Source organism: Pseudochaenichthys georgianus, chromosome 20 (genome assembly GCF_902827115.2).
Source record: "Pseudochaenichthys georgianus chromosome 20, fPseGeo1.2, whole genome shotgun sequence".
Taxonomy (NCBI): Eukaryota; Metazoa; Chordata; class Actinopteri; order Perciformes; family Channichthyidae; genus Pseudochaenichthys; species Pseudochaenichthys georgianus.
Window position 1 is genome coordinate 8,134,005 of NC_047522.1, and position 21,394 is coordinate 8,155,398.

The following is a 21,394-nucleotide window of genomic DNA, read 5'->3' on the forward strand; positions in this document are numbered from 1 at the left end:
TTTGCAACCAAAAGTCTTTAGCATCCCTTGGCTCTATTCGGGAATGTTGAGGCCTATGGTGGAAGCTTTTACACCCAGGCCACTAGGGCACCCTAAATACATCATTTTTACAATCTGTTAACTTCCCAAAACCATCTTTCAGACTTCTGGGAGCTGCTGAAAACCACGACGTGCAAATCAAACACACAATATCATATGAAAACTGACAAAGTTACTTACGAGAGGCTCCTTGTTTTTGACCAGCCTAATGATTTTCACAGAATCCTCATCGGCGTCAATGTCTTCAGGCAGCGGAGGTAGTTCAGGGTCGTAACTCTTCTTGGCGATAGTGTCGTGGACCGACAGGAGGCTCTAGAGAAAGAAAGAGAGGGAAAGAGGGATTAAATGGGAGGAAAGCAATAAGAGGTTTATCAGTCAAAACATAAAGGCCTTTGCTTTTACCTTAGTCTAATTAGCCAACTAAAGTCTAGCAAAACATGTTATTAAAAGTGACATCCATCATTTCTTTCTTAGAAACAACTGCAGGAAGGGTGGTTCTAAATTGAGGTGTCCGCCTAAAATGCTGGGTGATGAATATGAACGCATTCAGAGCCAGGAGTTGGAGCTACATGCATTAATTGCCATTAGCCCCACGCTCTCCCAACTTACATTTCTCCGATTAAAGGCCACCAGCAGTCACCTGGACCAATGCTCACCAGGGACCATAAGTGAAAGGGTATGGGGGGGGGGGCAACCTTGGAAATGGTTTATAATACCGAAGCATTTTAGGGCAAAGTGGTGAACACTCGAGAAGCGTTGTTCTGTGCTGTTCGTCGGCAAGCTCAAAGTAATGAAGTTCTCAGTGGCCTAGGATATTTCGCACGTTCATGAGCAGACATGAAAAAGAGACGGGACGCAGACAAGAATGATGCCATTGAGACGTTCCTTTTTCAAACTATTTAACGACTCCATGTCCGGACCAAGATGCAGCTGGACGCGTGCTGCTTTTTCCGTGGTTGAGGAGAGGGGAGAGAAAAGTGAGAAAAACATCTTCCACCGCGTGTGCCAGACAAAAGTATAGAGGGAGGGAGAGAGAGAGAGAGAGAGAGAGAGAGAGAGAGAGAGAGAGAGAGAGAGAGAGAGAGAGAGAGAGAGAGAGAGAGAGAAGGATATGGTGAGAAGAAGAGCAGTGTGTTTTATGACATGGGAGCATGCTGCAGTACAGCGTTCAAGATGTTGCTAACTGGGAGCAGATGAGAGGAGGAGACACAACTGCAGCCCTGAGAGACTGACACACACGAACACACACACACACACACACACACACACGAACACACACACACACACACACACACACACACACACACACACACACACACACACACACACACACACACACACACACACACACACACACACACACACACACACACACACACACACACACACACACACACACACACACACACACACACACACACACACACACAGTTTGTCTTGTCTTGACTTGCATTGTTTTGATCTCTTAGTGCTAAACTTAAAGTATAATGCAGGTTTATTAAAGGGGCCCTGTTGTGATTATTTTCAGGTTTCATATTTGTAATGTGCGCCTCTACTGTGACATGATTACATGCTTTAATGTTCAAATAGGTCTCTCATACTGCTGGAGCAGCACCTCTTTTCACCCTCTGTTTGAAACCAGAGCCCAGTCTGCTCTGATTGTTTAGCTGGCCAGCTTTGTTGTGATTGGTCAACCACTTAGAGATGGCCCCAAAAAGCATAATAGGACCCCTTTAAAACATTTGTCTTACTTGTGTACTTGTAGTCATTATTCCTATCTGAATGTATAACATTGTAAACATACAGTAGGGCACTCTTTGGCCTGGACCTTTGTTGCAAGTTATTCTATCCCCCCCTCCTCTAATTTCTTGTCATCTCTTTCCAATTTGTAACAAAGGCATAAATTGGCCGATAAGAAAATGTAATGAAGTTAATTTCTGTGATCTAAGAACATGGAAACATCAGTAAAAATAAGTATATACAGGCAAGTAACCCTAGCATTCTGGCAATCAAACCAGCTTTTAATAAATCCCTGGGATAGTCAAACATATCTAGAAAAAACGTAGGGGAACGATGAAAAACTTGACAATACAATTTATTATAACCTATAGAAACCCTGGGGACACCCAAAAAAGTAAGATTGTAATACTTAGATTTTTCTTCCTGACCCAATGTTTGATTTAAACTCGTACCCAACACAAGGCTGTAACTCAACACTCTTAAATGCAACCTGTAATTCTATCTTCGGTCCGTAGTTACTCTAGGTGTCTTAGTCTTCCTCTAAAATGCCATAAAACTCTTTTGTTTGCTCTTCTTCAATTTAGTCTTTCATGTATTTTTTTACCAATATGTTCCTGGGATCAGTTTGTTCATTTTCCGGAAAGGCCGAACAATGTGTTCCTGGGATTCATCCGCACTGTACATAAACACACGCCTTGTGTAGTATGTTATGACAGTGGATGCTGTCATTATAGTGTTGAACTATTCTCTTGGAACGCAGAAAACCAAAACTGTTTGCAGATGAGAAAAATAAAGTAAACAGAATGAATCCCAAATCTGTGCTCAATGTTTAACATATGTATTATGTTCATAGCACAATTTAATGGTATGGTAACTGATTTGACCATTCGAAGGTTTAGCTCTATATGTGAAAATACATGACTCTATAACACAGCCAGTGAATGAAAGTAGCTCTTCATTCAGAGCAGAATAAAATATCACAGGGCAAATATTGACAGAAGAACGCTTCTGACTTTGCAGCCACCATCTCTAATCCTGTTTTCTTTTACTTCTTTTTCTCAGTTTTTTCTCCCACAGGGGGTATGAGAAATACTTTTAATTTGCCCTTGTATCAAATACTATGAAAATATCCTTTGTTGAAAGGCAGCCTGTGCCGTGACATCTAACTCGGAGAAAGGGGAAGAATTTTTGAGTTTGAGGTTGGATACATGTGGTGTTGTGGCTCTCTTTATGGTGTTTGACTGTCAGTCGTAGTACAGGCGTCTATCAGTGTCTCGGCGGGGTGTGACTCCCATGCAGGCCTGGTGCCCAGGAAGCAGAAAAGCAGTGATTTGTTTGAGCTGTCCACCATTAGTGCCTGGAATGAGAATGGGCTCATGCTAAAACAATTTGTCATTCAATTAGTTGATTGATAATCAGCCAATTAATTTGTGTAAATAAATACAACTCAAACTCAACTGTTCAAATCACAAATCATGTAATTTAAATAAACATGTGCTGGATCCATCTTGTCAAATATGACACATTGCTGTTTTTTTTCTGTTTTTTATCAGAGCAAACTGAAAAAGGTTGGATTATGGACTTTTGTTGATCAAAGGTGATTTGGAAAATAAATAAATCTTTCCCTTTATTCTGACATGATGATAGACTCAATGATAAACACACTATTCTTTGTAAACTTTGTTGTTGCAGAAAGGAATACAAAATGTACAAAACAGAGTAAAAGAACCCTACTGTCTCCTTCTCAGGCTCACCTCAACCTACCAGTCGCTGTTTCCTCTGAGCTCTATCCATCATTTGGCATAATATCCCTCATTGAGAGTGTCCTCTTATTGATGGCACTTCCTCAAATCTGGCATTGCTCCCCACCGACAAACTCTCCCCCATGGCCATGCCTAACAACCCGTAACAGAGCCACAGCTAATTCCTTGTAAAAACTCTCTAGGAAGTAGCAATAACAGATGCATGCTAATAGATGGCACATGGTACATGCCCTGGCTGGTGACCGTTGACATACGAGTACAGCTATACAGGTACAAATGTTTAACACACTCGGTATGGAAGCTTTCTTCCTGGGTTGATATGAGTCAGTGGGTCTTGTTATGCCTCGGTGTCGGTGAATTAGCTGCCTAATCAAATCTATATCCTTTTATAGGCCCTGCAGCTGAGCAGAAAAGAGAGTGAGGGACGGATTGAAAGATAAAGGGCAACGAAGCAACCCTTGTTTTCCAGGCATCCCGTCCTTTCTCTGTTCACGTGTTTGTGTTCATTAGGCATAATAGGGATACTAGAAAAACAGATCACTGAGCTTGACTAAATAAACCTGCTGATACATTCCTGGTGTTGGCCTCTCATTAAGGCCCCCCAGGCCCTGTCACGGGCCCACTTGTTTTTCAGCTGCTATTAGTGCGGGGTAACTGCTTTACCTAGGCGGGAAGGACCCTGCTGTGTGCGTTCTGCCTCTGAGACGCTGCTGTAGGCCAGCTGGGATTTGACACTCACGCCCCCCTCCATAAGCCTTGAACCTCAGCACGTCCCGCCCCGAGTCAAACACATACTGCGAGCGTGTATACACATCGTCCCTCATACACACCGGCGGAAACAGCCAGCCATCATAATTGGCACTTTCATCACTGTCAATATTAGTCTTGCTGAGGGGGGCTAATACGGGTAAAAGTTGTTTTCTCATGTGCAAATTGTAAAAGAGAAAGTTTGAGGCAAGGAAGAGAAAGGAAGAGAGGGGAGTTTTAAAGAGTCTGATTTATATCCCCACCCTAGGAATGGATCATTTCAGCTATAATTAAGAGTGATACAGTTACTATCGTACAGAGACGCCATTCAAAGGCTGCAACCATCTGCTTGTGTTTTACACCCCCGGACCGGTGATTTACACTCGGGTTGGCTGGTACGGTATCAAGTGCCCTGGAGGACAGATGGAGACAGAAAGAGAGCAAAGTTTGGAATTCTTGAAGCCCACATGCTGCCTACGGTTTTAGACACCATGTCAGGAGAACATCAAGAGCCTCACAGTCAGAGTGAAAGCCTTCCCTCCTAACCTTGGTGCTGGAATTAATCTATTGTTGAGCGAGTGTTCCAGCAAGAGCATTCAAGTTTCAGGCGCTCAAAACCTGAACCAACACGAAATAGTAGAGCCAGGTCGTAAAGTTGAGAGGTAGAGAAAACTGTGCATGTGTGTGAACACATGCAGATGTCAATAGCTCACTTTGACAACTCTGAGTGTGATGCTTTCAATCTAAAACAAACACACTAAGGCGAGTAACTCATAGGACATCAAACAAAGAAGATCCAGAAACTCAAACTTTCTTTGATGTTTTGACGGACAGATTCTGTTCGTGTATTATCTACGAGGTGTTTTCTTCGGCATCTCATAGTCGTGATACGTTTGAAATAAATCTTTGTTGTAGTCTTAGGTCAGTGATGAGTCCAGCGCACTACGGGTCGTCTCCCTAGGCCTCAGTTGCTTCTGACAGTGCTCTCGGCCAGCAGTAAAGGAAGGAGCAGCTGAATATATGTCATTGTTTGGCTGACCTTGTTCAGCACTAAAGCTCAGGTTGGTTGAGAAGCGTATGGAGGTGGTGAGAGAAAAGAACAGCAATGAATAAAGAAATAAAAATAGAAAAGACTGACAACAAGTAAATTGTACTTTGATAGAAAAAGCTGAAGTCAGATAGAGGATTTTGTAACAATGCAGAAGTGGCGCCACAAATTTCACATTTATTTTTCTCTAATTTGATTGTGACAGGTTTGAATTCAATTGAGGTTAATAGAGAAGACTTCCCATAAGGGACCCAATAATTATTTGGTAACTGATGGAAATCTACATCTAATGACTAGGGCTGTACCCATTTGAAAACTTTGAAGATTCATTGATAATGCCGACATCGAAACTCTTGATCAACATTCGATAGCCGCACAGATTTGCTATGTTTACATGTCTATTCATTGTGTTAAAGTCTGTTAAGCTGTGCACTTGAAACTAGACAAAGATAGGGTGCACCAACATTTTTTATATTATACCCTTTTTAGAATTAGATTACAGCAGTGGCTGTGTAGGATTGTCTCTTGTGTGATCCAAACAGTTCCAACATGTATGGCTTTAATCCAAAAACAAAATGTTCAATGCGGGCAAAGAAAAACGTCTTTCCTGCTTGTCACACGAAGGGAGGCATGGACCTGTGTGAACTAACAGCACCATGATTACAAATGTATTACCATTGTATAGAAACACCTATGTCCACTCTTTTAGTAAATTACTAAAAACAAAAAAAGACTGTCGTAATTGTCATACCAACACCAAATGTCGAACTATGGAAGAAGAAATCACTGGTCTGGATACAAAATGTATGAGATTCTCATTTTATCCATTATCCACTTCATACATATTGAGGAATAACAAAAGAAATTAGGGTGACGTATTCAATACGTAATTCAAAACCATAAATAAAAAGTATGATGTAAAAGAGTGACGTTTGGTATTATCCTTGTAATCGTAGCAACATCCCATTTAATATAATATAAGCCTTGTTGGCCTCTGGCTAAAAGTTTTTTAAGACATTGCGTTGGCCTGTGTGTCTGCATGAGTGTGCACCTGGCTTGCCGTCCCTTACTCCTGGCTTCAACCTCTCCTCGCTTCATCCGTGGAAGTTGCCGAGCTTCCTGATCGATGACTTTCACAAGCTCCGAAAGTCACGAGTTTTGATGGATTGACCGTTGCATCGCCAAATACCTTCAACGTAAATGCAATTAAAATAATAAACGCGGGATCTCTGACACAGGCATGCTTCATGGCGGGTGCTGTGATCATTTGCCGGCACATTTCACTCCGGGGCTGACAGAGACAAAGGAGGTCACGGTCTCCCAATGTAACAAAGTGGGAGAGCAGAGCTGTGATAGATTGGGACCGTTTGTCTTCCGGATTCTGGCTGTGTGTATTCCAACACCGAGTGGGATTGTGTGTGTTGACTGCTGGTTAAGTGTGATTAACTCAATTCCCATTCCTTACTACTGTATGGGTCAATCTTTCCAAAAATGTATGCAACTATATTGTTTTCATTTAAGAAATTAATCATGACATCACAAGCGTAGACATTGAAAAAAACCACATGTTGATTTGACTTGTAACCCTGATCCTTTTGGGGAACCCCTGTCTTTTCACAACCCTTGACAGTGAGAGGGATTGAATGTTTGCATGCACTGCGCTGTTAATATGTGTGTATTGTGTCGGGACAGGACTTCATACGGAGCTGTTGTTTCTGGCAGAGCCCAAACAAGCATGATGACAGAGCGTTAAAGAAGGAACACGTCCAGTTCTCCTATTTAATCCGCCCGTCTCGAATGCAGCTCTGTCTGGCTGAGACACCTGCAGGGCCTGATGGATGGCCAGTAATACATTAGAAAATCAGAGTGTGTAAATTCATTCTGAAGCTGTCTGTGTCTGGATAACGAGGCAAGCTGACGAAGCCAAAAAAAGCAAGAAAATCTGGATCTATACGCCATATTATTTTGTGTACAGCATGGTAATTGCATCGCTTGAACAAACAGTGATGCAAGATGTTTGTGTGATGACATCAGCTAGAATACGAGCCAAATATGTAGTGTGCTGAAGCCAGAACTGCCTGATATTTTCATACTGTGCTTGCCGCTTTACATTTGTATTAAATGAATATAGACTGACCTTCACGTGGGGTTTGGCCAGCAGATGGAGAAGCTCTTTGATTTCTCCATTGGCTGATTTCCCTTCCAACTCCTTGGACAACTAAAGAGAGGACACAAGAGATGCAATGCATTTACAATCAGGGTGGGTTACTGGAAATGCTGTTTGGAAAATTAAAAAAAACCATTGTCTTCTCTGGAGGTTCTCACAAAGATTTGTATTGATCATGATTAGTGTCTTTAAGTCCTTGCTTCCAAACGACCATACTCAGTAAGGAAGTGTTCAACAGTGACCCCTCAAAAGCATGTGTAAAAAGTACAGTTTTATACTCAAGAGTACTGGCTGTGTTTGTCCCTTCAGGCATAAATAACCGACGGGGGCCTATCTGACAGGAAAGGTGATATTGTGTTAAATTAGGTGCATCGTAATGGGAGACGAGGTCACAGCTCGTCGTGGGGCCTAGTATTCACACTTGTTGCCATTTTTCTCTTGATTCAATTTACTGTCCAGTAGGATCCTTTTTCAATAAAAGTCTCAGGCACATTCCATTCCTCTTGGAAACAATGGCAGCTGTGAGAGCATCTCTGTGCAGTGGGACGGCGCTGGACTGCGTTCATGATGAATGTCTGGTAGCTCGGAGACGAGTGACTCTGCTTCTAAAGCCAGGGCCACGCTCCTCCGTCTGCGGGGCTGATTTATGGAAGATCCTCCTGGACGTGCTGTGAGTGTGGAGAGGAGAGGAGAGCTGACGCACACAAAGCTCTGCTTGTACTGAGCCGGGATCAGGAGCTAATGTGGGCTACACAGAGAGGGCCAGTGAGGATGGAGGACAGCACACAGACATGCACTGTCATGTTTGTATGTGTGGTGTGTGAGGCTGTGCTTGTACATGTTGTGTGTATTTTGTACCACATGTAGGTTAAAAATAAAGACAGCACAGCAGATTGTCTTTACATATGAATATTTATGTTGCTTTTACATCAGCATATAAAAGCACACTTTAAATATGATCAAATGTAATCCTGAGATGATTAGTCATACAAATAATCTTCAACTAATTTGATTGGTAGTGATAGTAATTGTTTTAATTAACTATCTTGTTTATGAATGTCCATCCATCCATCCATCTTCTCCCGCTTATCCGTGGTCGGATCGTGGGGGTAGCAGTTCTAGCAGTTCCAGCAGAGAGCCCCAAACGTTCCTTTCCCTGGCCACATCAACCAGCTCTGACTGGGGGATCCCAAGGCGCTCCCAGGCCAGCGAAGAGATATAATCCCTCCACCTGGTCCTAGGTCTACCCCTTGGTCTCTTCCCAGCTGGACGTGCCTGGAACACCTCCCTAGGGAGGCGCCCAGGTGGCATCCTAACTAGGTGCCAGAACCACCTCAACTGGCTCCTTTCGATGCGAAGGAGGAGCGGCTCAACTCCGAGTCCCTCCCTGATGACCGAACTTCTCACCTTATCCCTAAGGGAGACACCAGCCACCCTGCGGAGAAAACGCATCTCGGCCGCTTGTATCCGCGATCTCGTTCTTTCGGTCATGACCCATCCTTCATGACCATAGGTGAGGGTAGGAACGAAAATGGCCCGGTAGACAGAGAGCTTTGCCTTCTGGCTCAGTGAATGTGACTCGATTAATCTAAAGAAATATTTGTTGATTAATTCACAAGGAAAATAATTATTAGTTTCACTTTTTAAAAAAAAGGGACTTTCATCAAAGTATAATTTTTCTAAATATACATACAAAACTGACTAAAAACTTGTTTTTAAAGTATTGTTTTGAACCACCATGTCCCTTTTGTCTTTCTCCTAATTGGGAGTCAAAGGGTGGAAGAGGTCATATTTTGTGCAGACTCTAAAACCTTCAAAGACAATATTTGTGATTTTGAGTTCTAAAAATAAAAAGTTATTGCTTGAATAATTAAATCAAAAGTATAAACGAATCCTAAAACAATACAATAAAAGAAAATACACTTGTTTCTTCTTGACCTGACGATAAACACTACACAAATTGTGAATGGTAAAATAGTTTGGTTGGATAGAACCGTGAGGAGAACCATAGGGTGCATTTCACTTCGGTTAAATGGATTCCTTGCGTCCCTCACTTGCGTTGTTTCCCTGCGACTAGTCCCTCCCACCAGGGAAGCATGGAGAGACGCAAGGAAACCACGAGAAGCAGGGAAATTAGTTTTAAGAGCAATGGGACGTCGTTTCCTCTGGAGCGTCACGTGAAGCGACGTCCGTTTGTGAGGACGCCGCACAGCTGATCGTCTGACAGCAGCCAGATCAGTGCATGCGCCGCATCGTCCAATCAGTGAGCGATACACAGTAAGGGGGCAGGGCGAGTGTCTGAGGATTTCACCGGAGGATGGTCTGGTAGTTCCTCGATTATCACTCCTCCGTTATCGCTCCTCACTCCTCCGGCAAAAATAAGGCCACTGGGACGGTACTCAAGATGGCGCAGACAAATCAACTTCCGGTGATACCGAGCCCGAGGGGCGAGGAAATGAAAAATAACCGAAGTGAGACGCACCCTTAGATTAATTTGTGCCTCTGATATCATCACGTAACACAAGGTTCATACACTTTTTCACCAATGATTTTCAATGACTTTTCCAGGACCTTTACCTAATTGTCCATGACCAAAAATTACTCTTTCTCAGCGGTACCACTGAAACATTTGTATTTTAACATGGTAAGCTGGAAAATAAGGTCTGCATATGAAACATGTCGTGCCCATCTAAAACAAATCAAATAGTAGGCTTACTAGCTCCGACAGACTAAAGCACTGTGGACTAGAGGGCGTGATTGTAAAAAGTCTCTCACCAGCAAAATACCTCGACAGTTAAATGCCATTTTACGTTTCATTACTATACAGTATTTATTATCGTTATAGTATTGCTATTTCGGCAATTCGATAAAATATAAATTATATTTGATGCAACTTTAGTTATATTTCCATGACTTTTCCAAAACTTTGGGAAAAATATTGTTTTCCATAACTTTTCCAGGGCCTGGAATTTTCCTTTTGAATTTCCATGACTTTTCCAGGTTTTCAATGACTGTAGGAACCCTGGTAACAGATAAGCAGAACAGGGGAACCTCTCCAACCGCAGTGCTCTCCTTTAAGGCAGACGATGACAGTTTGTTTGAATAACGACCCCTGTGGAGCGGGATTAAAGCAACAGAGGTGAGGCAGAGGTAAAGGTGGGGTGAAGGCAGAGGGCCGAGTGTTAGACATGGGTTAGGGAGGAGGCTGCGTCACTTTACCCCAAGAAAGTAACGTGCTATTGCCTGGGGAGAGGGGTCTTTTCAGTATTTCCATTAGCTTTGTCCCCCTAAGGGAGAAAGACATGCTAATGAATAGTCACAGTGGTCAAGGTTACTCCAGCTGAACCTCAGTCAACCCTGCATTACTTCACTTTTTTTCAAATATACAAAATAATAGAAAAGTCAGGAGGGAGACTGAGGAAGTGTGAGAAAAAACTAAATGTGCAGGGGGAGAAGCACCACAAAACAAAGAGATGAGCCACGTGATTAATGAGAGAAAAAAATGAGGAGGTGGACATAGAGGGGAGTCGGGGTCAGGGTCTTTAGTGAGGGAAAATCTCTTTCTCTGAAACACCGCCATCCGTCATCTCATCGCCGAGTCGTTTACAGCGAGGGAGGGAGACACCGCAAGACAGAGAACTGTACATTTCCAGTCCCTGATATTGTCTTATTAAAGCACCTTGTCCCATAACTCAGCGTGGAGGACAGACGGGACATGTTTGACAACACGCTTTGCTCTTCACCTTCATGCTTCCACGTTGGAGTCATATTTTCCGTCCTCAGACTTCACAGAGAGAGAGGGAGGGGGCAAAACAAATGATGCTGGATCCCCTTTGAGACTGTGTTTATTTCATTTGTTAAATGTCATGACAGGCCCTGCAGTGTTTGGATAAGTTTGATCCCAGCATGTCAGTTTATAGCTCGCACTTGACCCTGAAAGGCTAAGGGCTCACCGCTTTGATATATAGCTGCCAATACATCAAGCTGACCTTATGTAAAGTGGTTTTATTTCAACATTAAACCTGCTAAGAGTTTATTTAGAAAAGTATGATCTCACTCGTGCATTTCTTATGATGGATGAAATTCACTTTATTTAATGTCTTACTGATTATTATTGCATCTGTTAACGTGAATCCATTCTCACACAGCATTATGCTTTGATTTGACAGTCATGCACAAAGATGTTGTCCAATTATTATATTTTATGGGTTCCAATAAACGTTTTAACGCGTCATGGTATAAAAATAACTGGCTTTCACTCGCTTAAAAATGTATAAAAAGAGAATAATGAATACAATGAATTTCACTCGCATTTAAAGAGTGTCTGAAAGGAAAAAGCTGTTTCATCCAAATGTAATTTCAATAGGGTCGATCTTAGAATACAAGCAGTATATCAGCAGAACTATTTAAGATGCTCTATTTATTATAATACCTAACAGGTGCTTATTTACAGCTCCAGCTTTCTCAAGCAAGAACACTGTTAACACTTTAAGAGAAAAGACGATTTTGTGTAAACTACTATTTATTTACAAGGATTGTATTCACAGAGCGATAATGAACTTGTCAAATAAATCAGTATGCCTTTTATAACGGCAAGAGTAATATTTCCAGTTATAACATGAGTCATAATCAATAAAAATACACAATTTGGGTTAAATGATCATGACAGGTCCTGACTATCTACTAAGTAAACCCGTTATTTAACATAAAGGTTAAATGGTCCTAAGGTAGAAATATTATTTACATTTTAAGTAACCAAACCAACGGCTTGTGGCGCCATCATTTGCTTAACAGTCAAATCTGACATATTTACATTAAAGCCCCCTCTTTCTCTGTTTGCCAGTCTCCGTCTCTTTCCTACATATTGTAGTATGTATAGAACAGTGCCCTCTGATGGCACCCAGTGGTCTTCCTAAGTAACAGCACGTATTTGGGTGAGTAAGATGTTGGGAAGCCGGCCAGAGGAGAAAAAGGAGGCTTTGAGGTAGGAAGGATACGAGTCAGCCACCACAGTCTCGGTTCAAGCGATGGACACACTGATCTGGAACAAGGGGCTGGCATTCATCTTACTGTTCAAGAGCATGTGTTGCTTTTCAACACGATTGATAGAGCTGATTGGATCGACATACATCGAGCTGGTTCACGTGTGAGACTGATTTGCCCTCTTTTGCTTAATGTTAGTGGTATTCTTACATTCCGCAATGAGGCAATAGTGCTTCTATTTCATCCTTAATGAGGGCAGGGAGAAACTGTGCGGTAATAAATGCACGTGCATCCATAAAAGTGTGTGCGCAGTCACGTCCCGACATGTCTTCATGTGTTTGTAAGACAGCACTTATTCCCTGGGCCGGTTATCGATCGTGTTTCAGCCGGTGTTGGCGGTTGTTTGAGCAGTGGCAGTCACCTGCTGTGTGCGCTAGACAGTGCAGCCGGGGGCAGCCAGGGGTTGAAGTGTCATTTTATGTTAGGTAATAAATTAAGCCTCCATTACCCGAAACCTAAGCCCAAAATGAATTTCATCTAACTGTAGATCTCTCCTGCTGCACTCTAGTCCTTAGCCACCACTTCAACAGTGTTCATTTGGAGTGGTGACACGGCTGAAAAACAATCCGCTTTAAAAATACATTACTTTTTTGACTAGCCAAGAGAGGGGGTCTCAAGATTGTGGTGTGCTGCGAGACTCTTTGATACACCATCTTTGGGATTTATTCCGATACCCGATAATCCCAAGGAGACGCTTTGCGGGGCATTCGCCAGGAAGCATACATGTGAAAGTCTGTAATTTGACAAAAAAGAATGGGAAAGGAAATCTGCAAGGAGGAGGGGGGAGATGGAGGCTGATAGTTGGGGGTCTCTTGAGAAGTGTATGGCCTCTCAACACAGAATAAAGAAGCAGAGTGAAGTCTTAGGAAACAGAAGCAGTCCTTTCCACTCTGTTGGCTGCTGGTAGGATTCTTGTTTTGGTGTTATCTGGTTAGTGGTGTTCCTTGCCGAGACTAAACGCAGGGCAGGACAGAAACACAACCAGAAATGGAGCAATAAAATGTCTATTTGGGAATATCGTACCGACAGATTTAAGCGTGGGCATCCTGGTTTGGTTATGGGTCCTGGTTGGGACTCCTATCATTTGCATTGGTGTGTACCAGGATGGAACATTGCTAGCTCTTTCACTGACACTTTTAAGGTCAGAAAAACCACTGGAGACCACAACTCGTCTTTTCTCTGTGACGGTCTCCCTCCTCCTCGTTCTTTACCTCAACCGACTGTTGCGGTCGTCTTTCCCTCGACTCTGCACTAATTAGGATGATGTATGGCTGCGGGGTCTTTAGAAGGGGTGGAATAGTCGGAGGCACTTTGATTACAATAAACAGAGCTGGGGATTTCAAACAAAACCACACACCAGTGAAAGGGCTTTTCCTCTCCTCCTCTGACCGTGCCAGGCTGGATCCTGGGTTTACACAGGTGTGTGTGCGCACATGTGGATGTGAGCGGGGCACTTGAATGTGTACACTTGGCTTTCAATAAATATCGGAGTTGAACAATACTGAAACAAATGTCAGGACACTGGCTCAATAAATCAGACGTAATATCTTTCACAGGTTGCAAGAGCGGCAGGGCCAATGGAAGAAAATCATCATCAGTGGTGTTGTTGGTACTATTTTTGTCTGTGTGATGACTTCTCATTAAGAGGTTAATTCATGAAGAGGGAATGCACGCCATGAGCATTGCTTCCTGTCTCTCTAAATTGGAATATCTCATGCTGTGATTTATGTTTATATGATGTAACTTCACAATCATCTCTAGTTCGTCATTCGTGCCCATCCATCTTCAGTTGGTTACTGAAATAGAAGCCTTTGCATCTGATTTTTGCCATGGGAAAATTATAGGTCCTGTCCTTGCAGAACTGGATTTTCGATTTTGTGGTGTATGGCTAGATGTTTGGGCGACGAGTGGGCGGGCAAGTGGAGGGGTGCTGTAATGTTATTGTAACAGTAAGTGAGTACGCACTGAGGGGTTACAGGTCTTAGTTCACTCCAGGGTAAGAGGTGAAAGAAGACAAACAGTGCCAGGGCTACTGCACGCTACTGGGGATGGTGTTGAGAGTATGTGTGTTACAGATAAAGACGCACTTGTGATGTGAAGTTTTTTTCAGCTCAACCTGCACAACATCTAACTGTTGAACAGCAGAACAAGACAGACGACCTCGCTGCCTTCACAAAGTCTCTGTGGGTTTGAGTATAAGCAAATCACGCTTGCTTTGTTTTTCAAACACAAAACAGTTAGACAGATCGTGGAAGGCAGAGAAGACAAAGTGTGTGTTTAGGCAGTCGACAAATTAAAAGGCAAACTTTAGAGTACAGAAACTTAATTATATTGTGTTGCTTTTAAATTCACCAAAACTAAACCCAATTGAACCTATTCAGATGTTTTTAGAAGAATGATGATCATCACTTTTAGAGGCCCAACACCACTCAGACACTTTATGATGCTTTTCCCTTTCATGTGTCAACCATCTGAATATGCGATAAATTGAAGCCTTCCTTCCAAAGAAAAAGAAAATAACTTACTTCATGGGCCAGAGCAGCAGCGCTGTCCAGAACTGGGACGGGTTTGCTCTCTTCGTAGAGCTGCAGCTGCTCGTGGATCTGAAAGGACAGATTGCGTTTATCAGTAAGGGCGACAAAAAAAGGGAGAAAAAGAGGGGGGGAAAAGAGAGAGAGAAAGAGAGAGAGAGAGAGAGGGGAGGTCAATGTTGGGCTGCAGAGGCCATGGCGAGGCCTCTCCGAGCAAACACACATACACGTAAGCAGAGACTGCACACACACCCATGTGCACTGCTACAAGCACACATATATGAAAACATGTACAGCCTCCTCTACACACACACACACACACACACACACACACACACACACACACACACACCACACACACACACACACACCACACACACACACACACACACACACACACACACACACACACACACACACACACACACACACACACACACACACACACACACACACACACACACACACACACACACACACACACACACACACACACACACACACACACACACACACACACACACACACACACACACACACACACACACACACACACACACACACACACACACACACACACACACACACACACCAGAGTGCTTCTAAGTATTTCAACTCGCCTAGCCACTTTACAAAAAATCCAGTTTTCCACCGTGCATTTGATATGCCCCAGTGGCCTGAGGATTCCAAATCATTTCAACAGTCTGGTTAAATTGGCTAAACATTTCCTTATCAGCCTCAGCGCTGTAACTGCACATTGTTGAGAGACAAAGATGTGTCTCTGGAGAATCACTAAAATGGAAAAGTAGGCCAGACCCTTGTGTTAACGTTTACTCATTTACACACACAAAAACACTTAAACTGATACGTGGAGCGGAGATGGAATTATTTCTAGACACGGGAACGTGCTTGTGCTCCAGCCTACGTGCGCCGAAAGAACACTACAGCAATTTAATTTGTCATTAGAGAGCAGCTGTGCAGGAATGTGTTGACAGGCTACAGGCTGCTGTCAGGTCCCATCAGAGAACAGGGACTATCCTCCCAACAGCCACTCTGAGTCTCTCCTCAGCCCAGCAGGGTGAAGGGGAGCTAGGCCACGGGTCTGACTGATAGCTGGGCCCCGGTCCTGGAGCCTGCAGCTGGATGGCTCACACAGCATTCCAGCACAATGGTGGAACAGAAGGCCCTGTGGCTGGGGAGAGAGTGACGAAGAAGCCCCTGGGCCAACTCGTCATTTGTAAGGGCCAAATTCACACATGTGGGAGCACACACACGCAGAAGGAGCTGTGTGACAGAGACTCAATTTGTAGAACAGGAAGAGACATGAGAAGCAGATTGTTTGCCGTCACTTTGCGAGCAGCTACAGATGCTGTGTGCAATTAAAACATCTGTTTAAGAACTGACATCTTCGCTACACAAACATGTTTTGACTACACTACAGTAGAAGCTCTGTGTATACTTTAAAATGACACAATCACAGCATCTCTTATTTCTAATGGAATTCCCACTGGAAATGTTTTTCTTTCTTCTTTGAGCAAAAATGTGCAGATAAGGTCATTTGAATCTTTCTTGTTGTCATTGATATCCACCACTATGATCTCAATCACGACACAATAGCTTGTGTTCAAAAGGGGGTTTTCTGGGGAGAAAAATGCAGGAGCAACTGTGTCAAATGTCTTTGCACACGTACGCCCCTCATGGTTCGTGAAAACTCCAGCTCAACTGTTTGGCCTTTAACAAGAACAGCCCTTTCAGTTTGACTTATCCACACACTCTCACGTGATAAATCATGACCCGTTAGGACTGTGTCTCAGCCAACAGAACAGCCATGTTTCAAGGTCAGCCGAGAGGTTCAAATCCCTGTGTAAAGCCCACATTACTCGGCTATAAAACATGGTGCATTAGGCGCGTTGTGGACGTAATCTGCTGAAGGCCTGAGGGAGGCAGACGGTTAGTCGGCTGTAGAGCGCTGAAAGCTGCAACTGGAAGGGAAGTTAGACAAACGTTGTTGGAAAAAGCAGGCAATACATTGGCTTCATTAGAGGTGCAGGCACATATACATGAGTAGAGATAAAGCAAGGGACAGATATACAAAAAAAAGAAGAGGGGAATGCAGCACTTATACTGTAAGCCTGAGTAGACTCCACTGTTTAAGTGGTACTGGGTTAAACTGCTGTCAGTGTGTTCCATGTTTTATGGCATCACATTTAAGACAGACACTCTAGAGCATTTCCTGGACATTTTCATCCTCATCTGTTTAATTTCACAAAACCGCGTCATATTTGAACAATTACTCTGTACTGTTCATGAAGTCCCAACAACTCCACCCTTTGCTCTGACTCCTCCGTCTGCAAAAGAAGGCCAGGCAGGCAGCTCCGGTTACTTCATCTGTCCTGATCAGCTTTGTAAGAAAACAGATGAAATAAACGTGAGGTTGCCAGTGTCTTCAGCCCTCCAGCATACCGCAGTCCTAGTGACATCTGCTTAGGTAGTTGTTGCTCCACCACCTCGACTTACTTAGTTACTGTGGAATTTCTTCCTTGCGTGGTGAGCAAATGCAAGATTGAAATGCTTTTATTTACAGTTCAGGAGACTTTCCAAGTGCCTGTCCATGACGCAGTAATGCATTTAAAAGTCATTACCCCAAACGTTCTCTGTCCCTTTGGTGAGGCAGCAATGCCAAGTGGCCTGGTCCAAAATTAAAACATGAGAGACAGTGTTGTACAGCCAAAGAGGCTTTAGCACAAACCAGAGTTTGAGTCCTGGACACATACCCAAATCAAATACTGGGATTATGAAGCTTCTCAGATGAAAAATGTATTGCATGCTACTTCTATGTAAAATAAGGCAGTAGAGACAGGATCCAAATGCTTACAAAACAGGGAGGAAAGCTCCCTGAAGTAGGAGCTGAGAAAAGATGAATGAATGTGCACCTTCACTGAAGCTTAAGAAAAATATGCTACAAAAGGAGCAGTGTGAGTGCTGTCTCCACAGAGGCCTCAGACTAAGTTGTGTTTGCTTCCAGGAATACCCTGCAGGCTTAAAATACACACAGCAACAACTTTTAAAAGAAAAAAACCGACACTGGTAAGAATTGATATGAAAGAATTCCAACAAGGATGGACTTGAAAACAAACATAGCATCCATCTTCATCATCTTTCGACAGGGGCTCCAACCCCTGCTAAGGATCACTGTTAAGGTAAAGGATCTGAAACCCTTAGTATTAAAACTCAGCAATTGCATCTGTATGTATGCTCTCTTCATGATTAAAGCACATGCAACATCCTAGGCTCTCAACATATAATGTAGGTATCAATAAAGCCGGGTTCAAAAGCTACCTTACAAACATCAACTCAGACACAATACAGCAACCGATGTCTGACACAGAAGGAGGGTGACAGCGTGCAAAGGTGCAAAGGTTTGATAGATGGAGAAAGGAGAAAGAGAGGTCTGGAGATCACAGCGCTGTATAGTGTTTCTGTTTTCAAGTTCTGCAAAGAGGCTCAAGGCTTCTGGTTAATGTCCACTGCCCAGAACACTTCAGGTCGGACCAGTTAGGGTTGACAACCTTTCTTCCACTCCTGTTTCTATATCAACCCACCATAGAGGATCTAATATCAGGCCTTCATTGATCCACCAGGGTCCGATCTCTTGGTCAGATCCAGAACACCTTGTCAAGGCACCGTGGCATGGTACAGTAGATCAAGTTAAGGAGACAGGAAGGGGGAATTACAGGCAGACGTGCAGGGTTGCAGCTGGAATAGCTGTGAAATGATATGTTTACTCAAGGGAAAAAGAGAAAAATATATATATTTTCTTCTGTTACGGTAGGTTAGCTTACAAAGAACTGGCTTCATCCCCTGGTATGAGGGCATCAGATCCTGGCTATTGCTGTTGTTTATGAATAAATCCTGCCGATGACAGTACCATCCACCACCATGTTGGTGGTTGATCTACAAAAATGTAGATTTTTATTTAGATGGATAAACCACACACCAGTAATTAGGAAGGTATGCCAAGGCTTTCAGCATTTTCTTGTGTCAATGTCAATTTCTACATGGCAAGAGTTTAAGATCTTGTCAGTATGCACCCGCTTCCACATAAATGTGATGAACTTTATTTATTATAATCAGGTCAATTGAAATTATTCTGATTCTGAAACGGGTACCTGGGAGAGCATTGAAGGTCTTGAGGACACTTGGTCATCGACTGATTAATGGGCAAATGTCCTCACATTATTACGCTATTATTAAATCTACCTTTCCTTTACCAAGATACAGAGCAGTTTTGGCAAAAAAGCTTGCCTCTCATTTGTTGTGGAAAAAGCCTGGAGAGTGTGACAGGTAATTAAGAGCTAGCAGTGGACACAGAGGACGAGACAGAGAGAGACCAAGGCAGCTGGCCAAAAGTCATGACAGCCACATCACTTAGATAGAGGATACATTTCCTCCTGGAGCTCTTGGAAAAGGAGCAGAGAGGCCCCAGACACACCTCCATAGACGCTCTGTATGTTTTGAAGCCAGTACAGTGCAGGACACAGTCATACTTGTCTACATACGACGACCGCCTTGAGACTTTTACAAAAACATCACCAAGTGAAGTGGCATCGATCAATTTAGAGACTCATTCATGTGAAGTATAGCAGCTATTCGTTCAGGAAAAGTATTCTGAATATGTAAGGGCATAAAGCCAGGACCAATGCATCTGACTTACTAAATCAGGTTGATTTGAGTTCTTTTCAGGCAGTCAAATCAATATATAAAAATTGTGAAGACTATTTAAAAGCTCCAGGTGAGCCTTTTGTGTTTGCAGGCAGTTCTCAGGCCATATGGGAGTGATAAATACACTATATGGCACTATGAACCTAGTTTTCCATATTCTGCGTATTGCTCGTATTCTCCATGTCCTATTAAGATTGGCTTCGTATCGTCTAAACCTTCTGGTTTCACTTTGAGTCCTTTTTATTCCTTAGACATACGGAATCGGGGTCAACCAAAGTGACCTGGAATAATGGTTGTGGTATCCCTCCAGAGATTCTCCTTGATTACCAATATGGAAATGTGGCTGATAGAATGGGGGCTAGTGTATCTTTAGACCTCCTCTCATTTTCACTTTCCCCCCATTGCTCCAGACACGGTTCAATTGAATGATTTTAAAGTTGTATTCAGCAGTCAAATGGCCATACTGCAATCTGTCTGCTGCACTAAGAAGCTTGCTCCCTCTTTACCTCTGTCCCTATCACAACCTTCCCTTTGGCTTCATCCTTCGTCTAGCTCTTCTGGCTCAACTCAAAGGAGCTTGTTTGTGGAGATTAAGAATGATCTTCTGACTTAATGCTGTATTCGACTTTTAAACTTTTAGAAACATATTTAGAAGGTAGCCTTAGCGCAGAGTAAAACATTGCAAGGGAGGGGAGGTTTTCAAACTGTAAACAACCACCTGGCTTGTGTCAGAAAGAAGATTTTTCTAGCAACAAATTGCAGAGTTCTTAAGTTTGCAATCACTACCATACCGAATAAGAATAGAATAATGTACACATAGATGTATGAACATGAATATCATTTTATTATTAAGGATAGAAGCTCGCTTTTCGAAAGCCGCCTGAAGGTATTTGCTCAACTCCTCACGAGGGTTCCTGTTCCCCCAGAATAATAAATAGAGACCTCAGAGTGCGCAGGACGTGAGGACCACAGACAGTACAAGTGGATCTCTGAGGTGGTATAGGTTTACAGGCTTAGACTTGAACCAGAGACAATTAGCCAGTTTTTCTTTTTTCTTCTGAGTACAGGGTGTGAGGCTTAAAGGACTCAGGGTGAGAGGTTTAGAACAATTTTCTTTTTGTGATCTTCATGGTTAATGCCTGGCAAGGGGCACGTCATGTTTTGAGTAGTAGAAAGGTTAAGATAACTGCCCAACGAGCAAGTCTATGGTTGCTGTCAAGGACAAGAGTGGACAGACATTACAGAGTGAGTCATACAACTTGGAAGGCTTCCTATAGCGCGATCCAGTTATTCATGGGATACCAAGTCTGGTACTCAAGGAATACAGTCCAGTTTGTCTGAAAATGAGCTAATTTACCATAAATAGCTGGAACTTTCCATCTGGGTACAAGCGTTAGCTGCAGCACCTTTACATGTCGTTAAAGGCCCGTAGCACTGAAGAACAAACTGGCAAGCCCACATCAATGTTGCTGTGTTACAATGTGGCAAGTGCCAAGCCTATTAGCAACTAACAGAAGCTGAATTTAAGGGAAAACTGACTGACCACAAAATGAGGGATCTTGAGGCCTGGCTAAAGGCCTGCTGACAGAAACTT

The 21,394-nt window shown here is 43.0% G+C and overlaps 1 protein-coding gene across 2 annotated transcripts in view; it reads right to left on the bottom strand.

Moving 5' to 3' along the window:
• Positions 1-21,394, bottom strand: part of mpp7a (MAGUK p55 scaffold protein 7a) — a 157,274-nt gene that overhangs the window by 59,132 nt on the left and 76,748 nt on the right. For both annotated transcript variants that reach the window (XM_034108920.2, XM_034108921.2), the window contains exons 4-6: positions 15,073-15,150; positions 7,475-7,555; positions 220-351 (exon numbers count right to left, since the gene is read on the bottom strand). In XM_034108920.2, the coding sequence (XP_033964811.1) occupies positions 220-351; positions 7,475-7,555; positions 15,073-15,150 (291 nt within the window). The remainder of the gene's footprint in view (positions 1-219; positions 352-7,474; positions 7,556-15,072; positions 15,151-21,394) is intronic.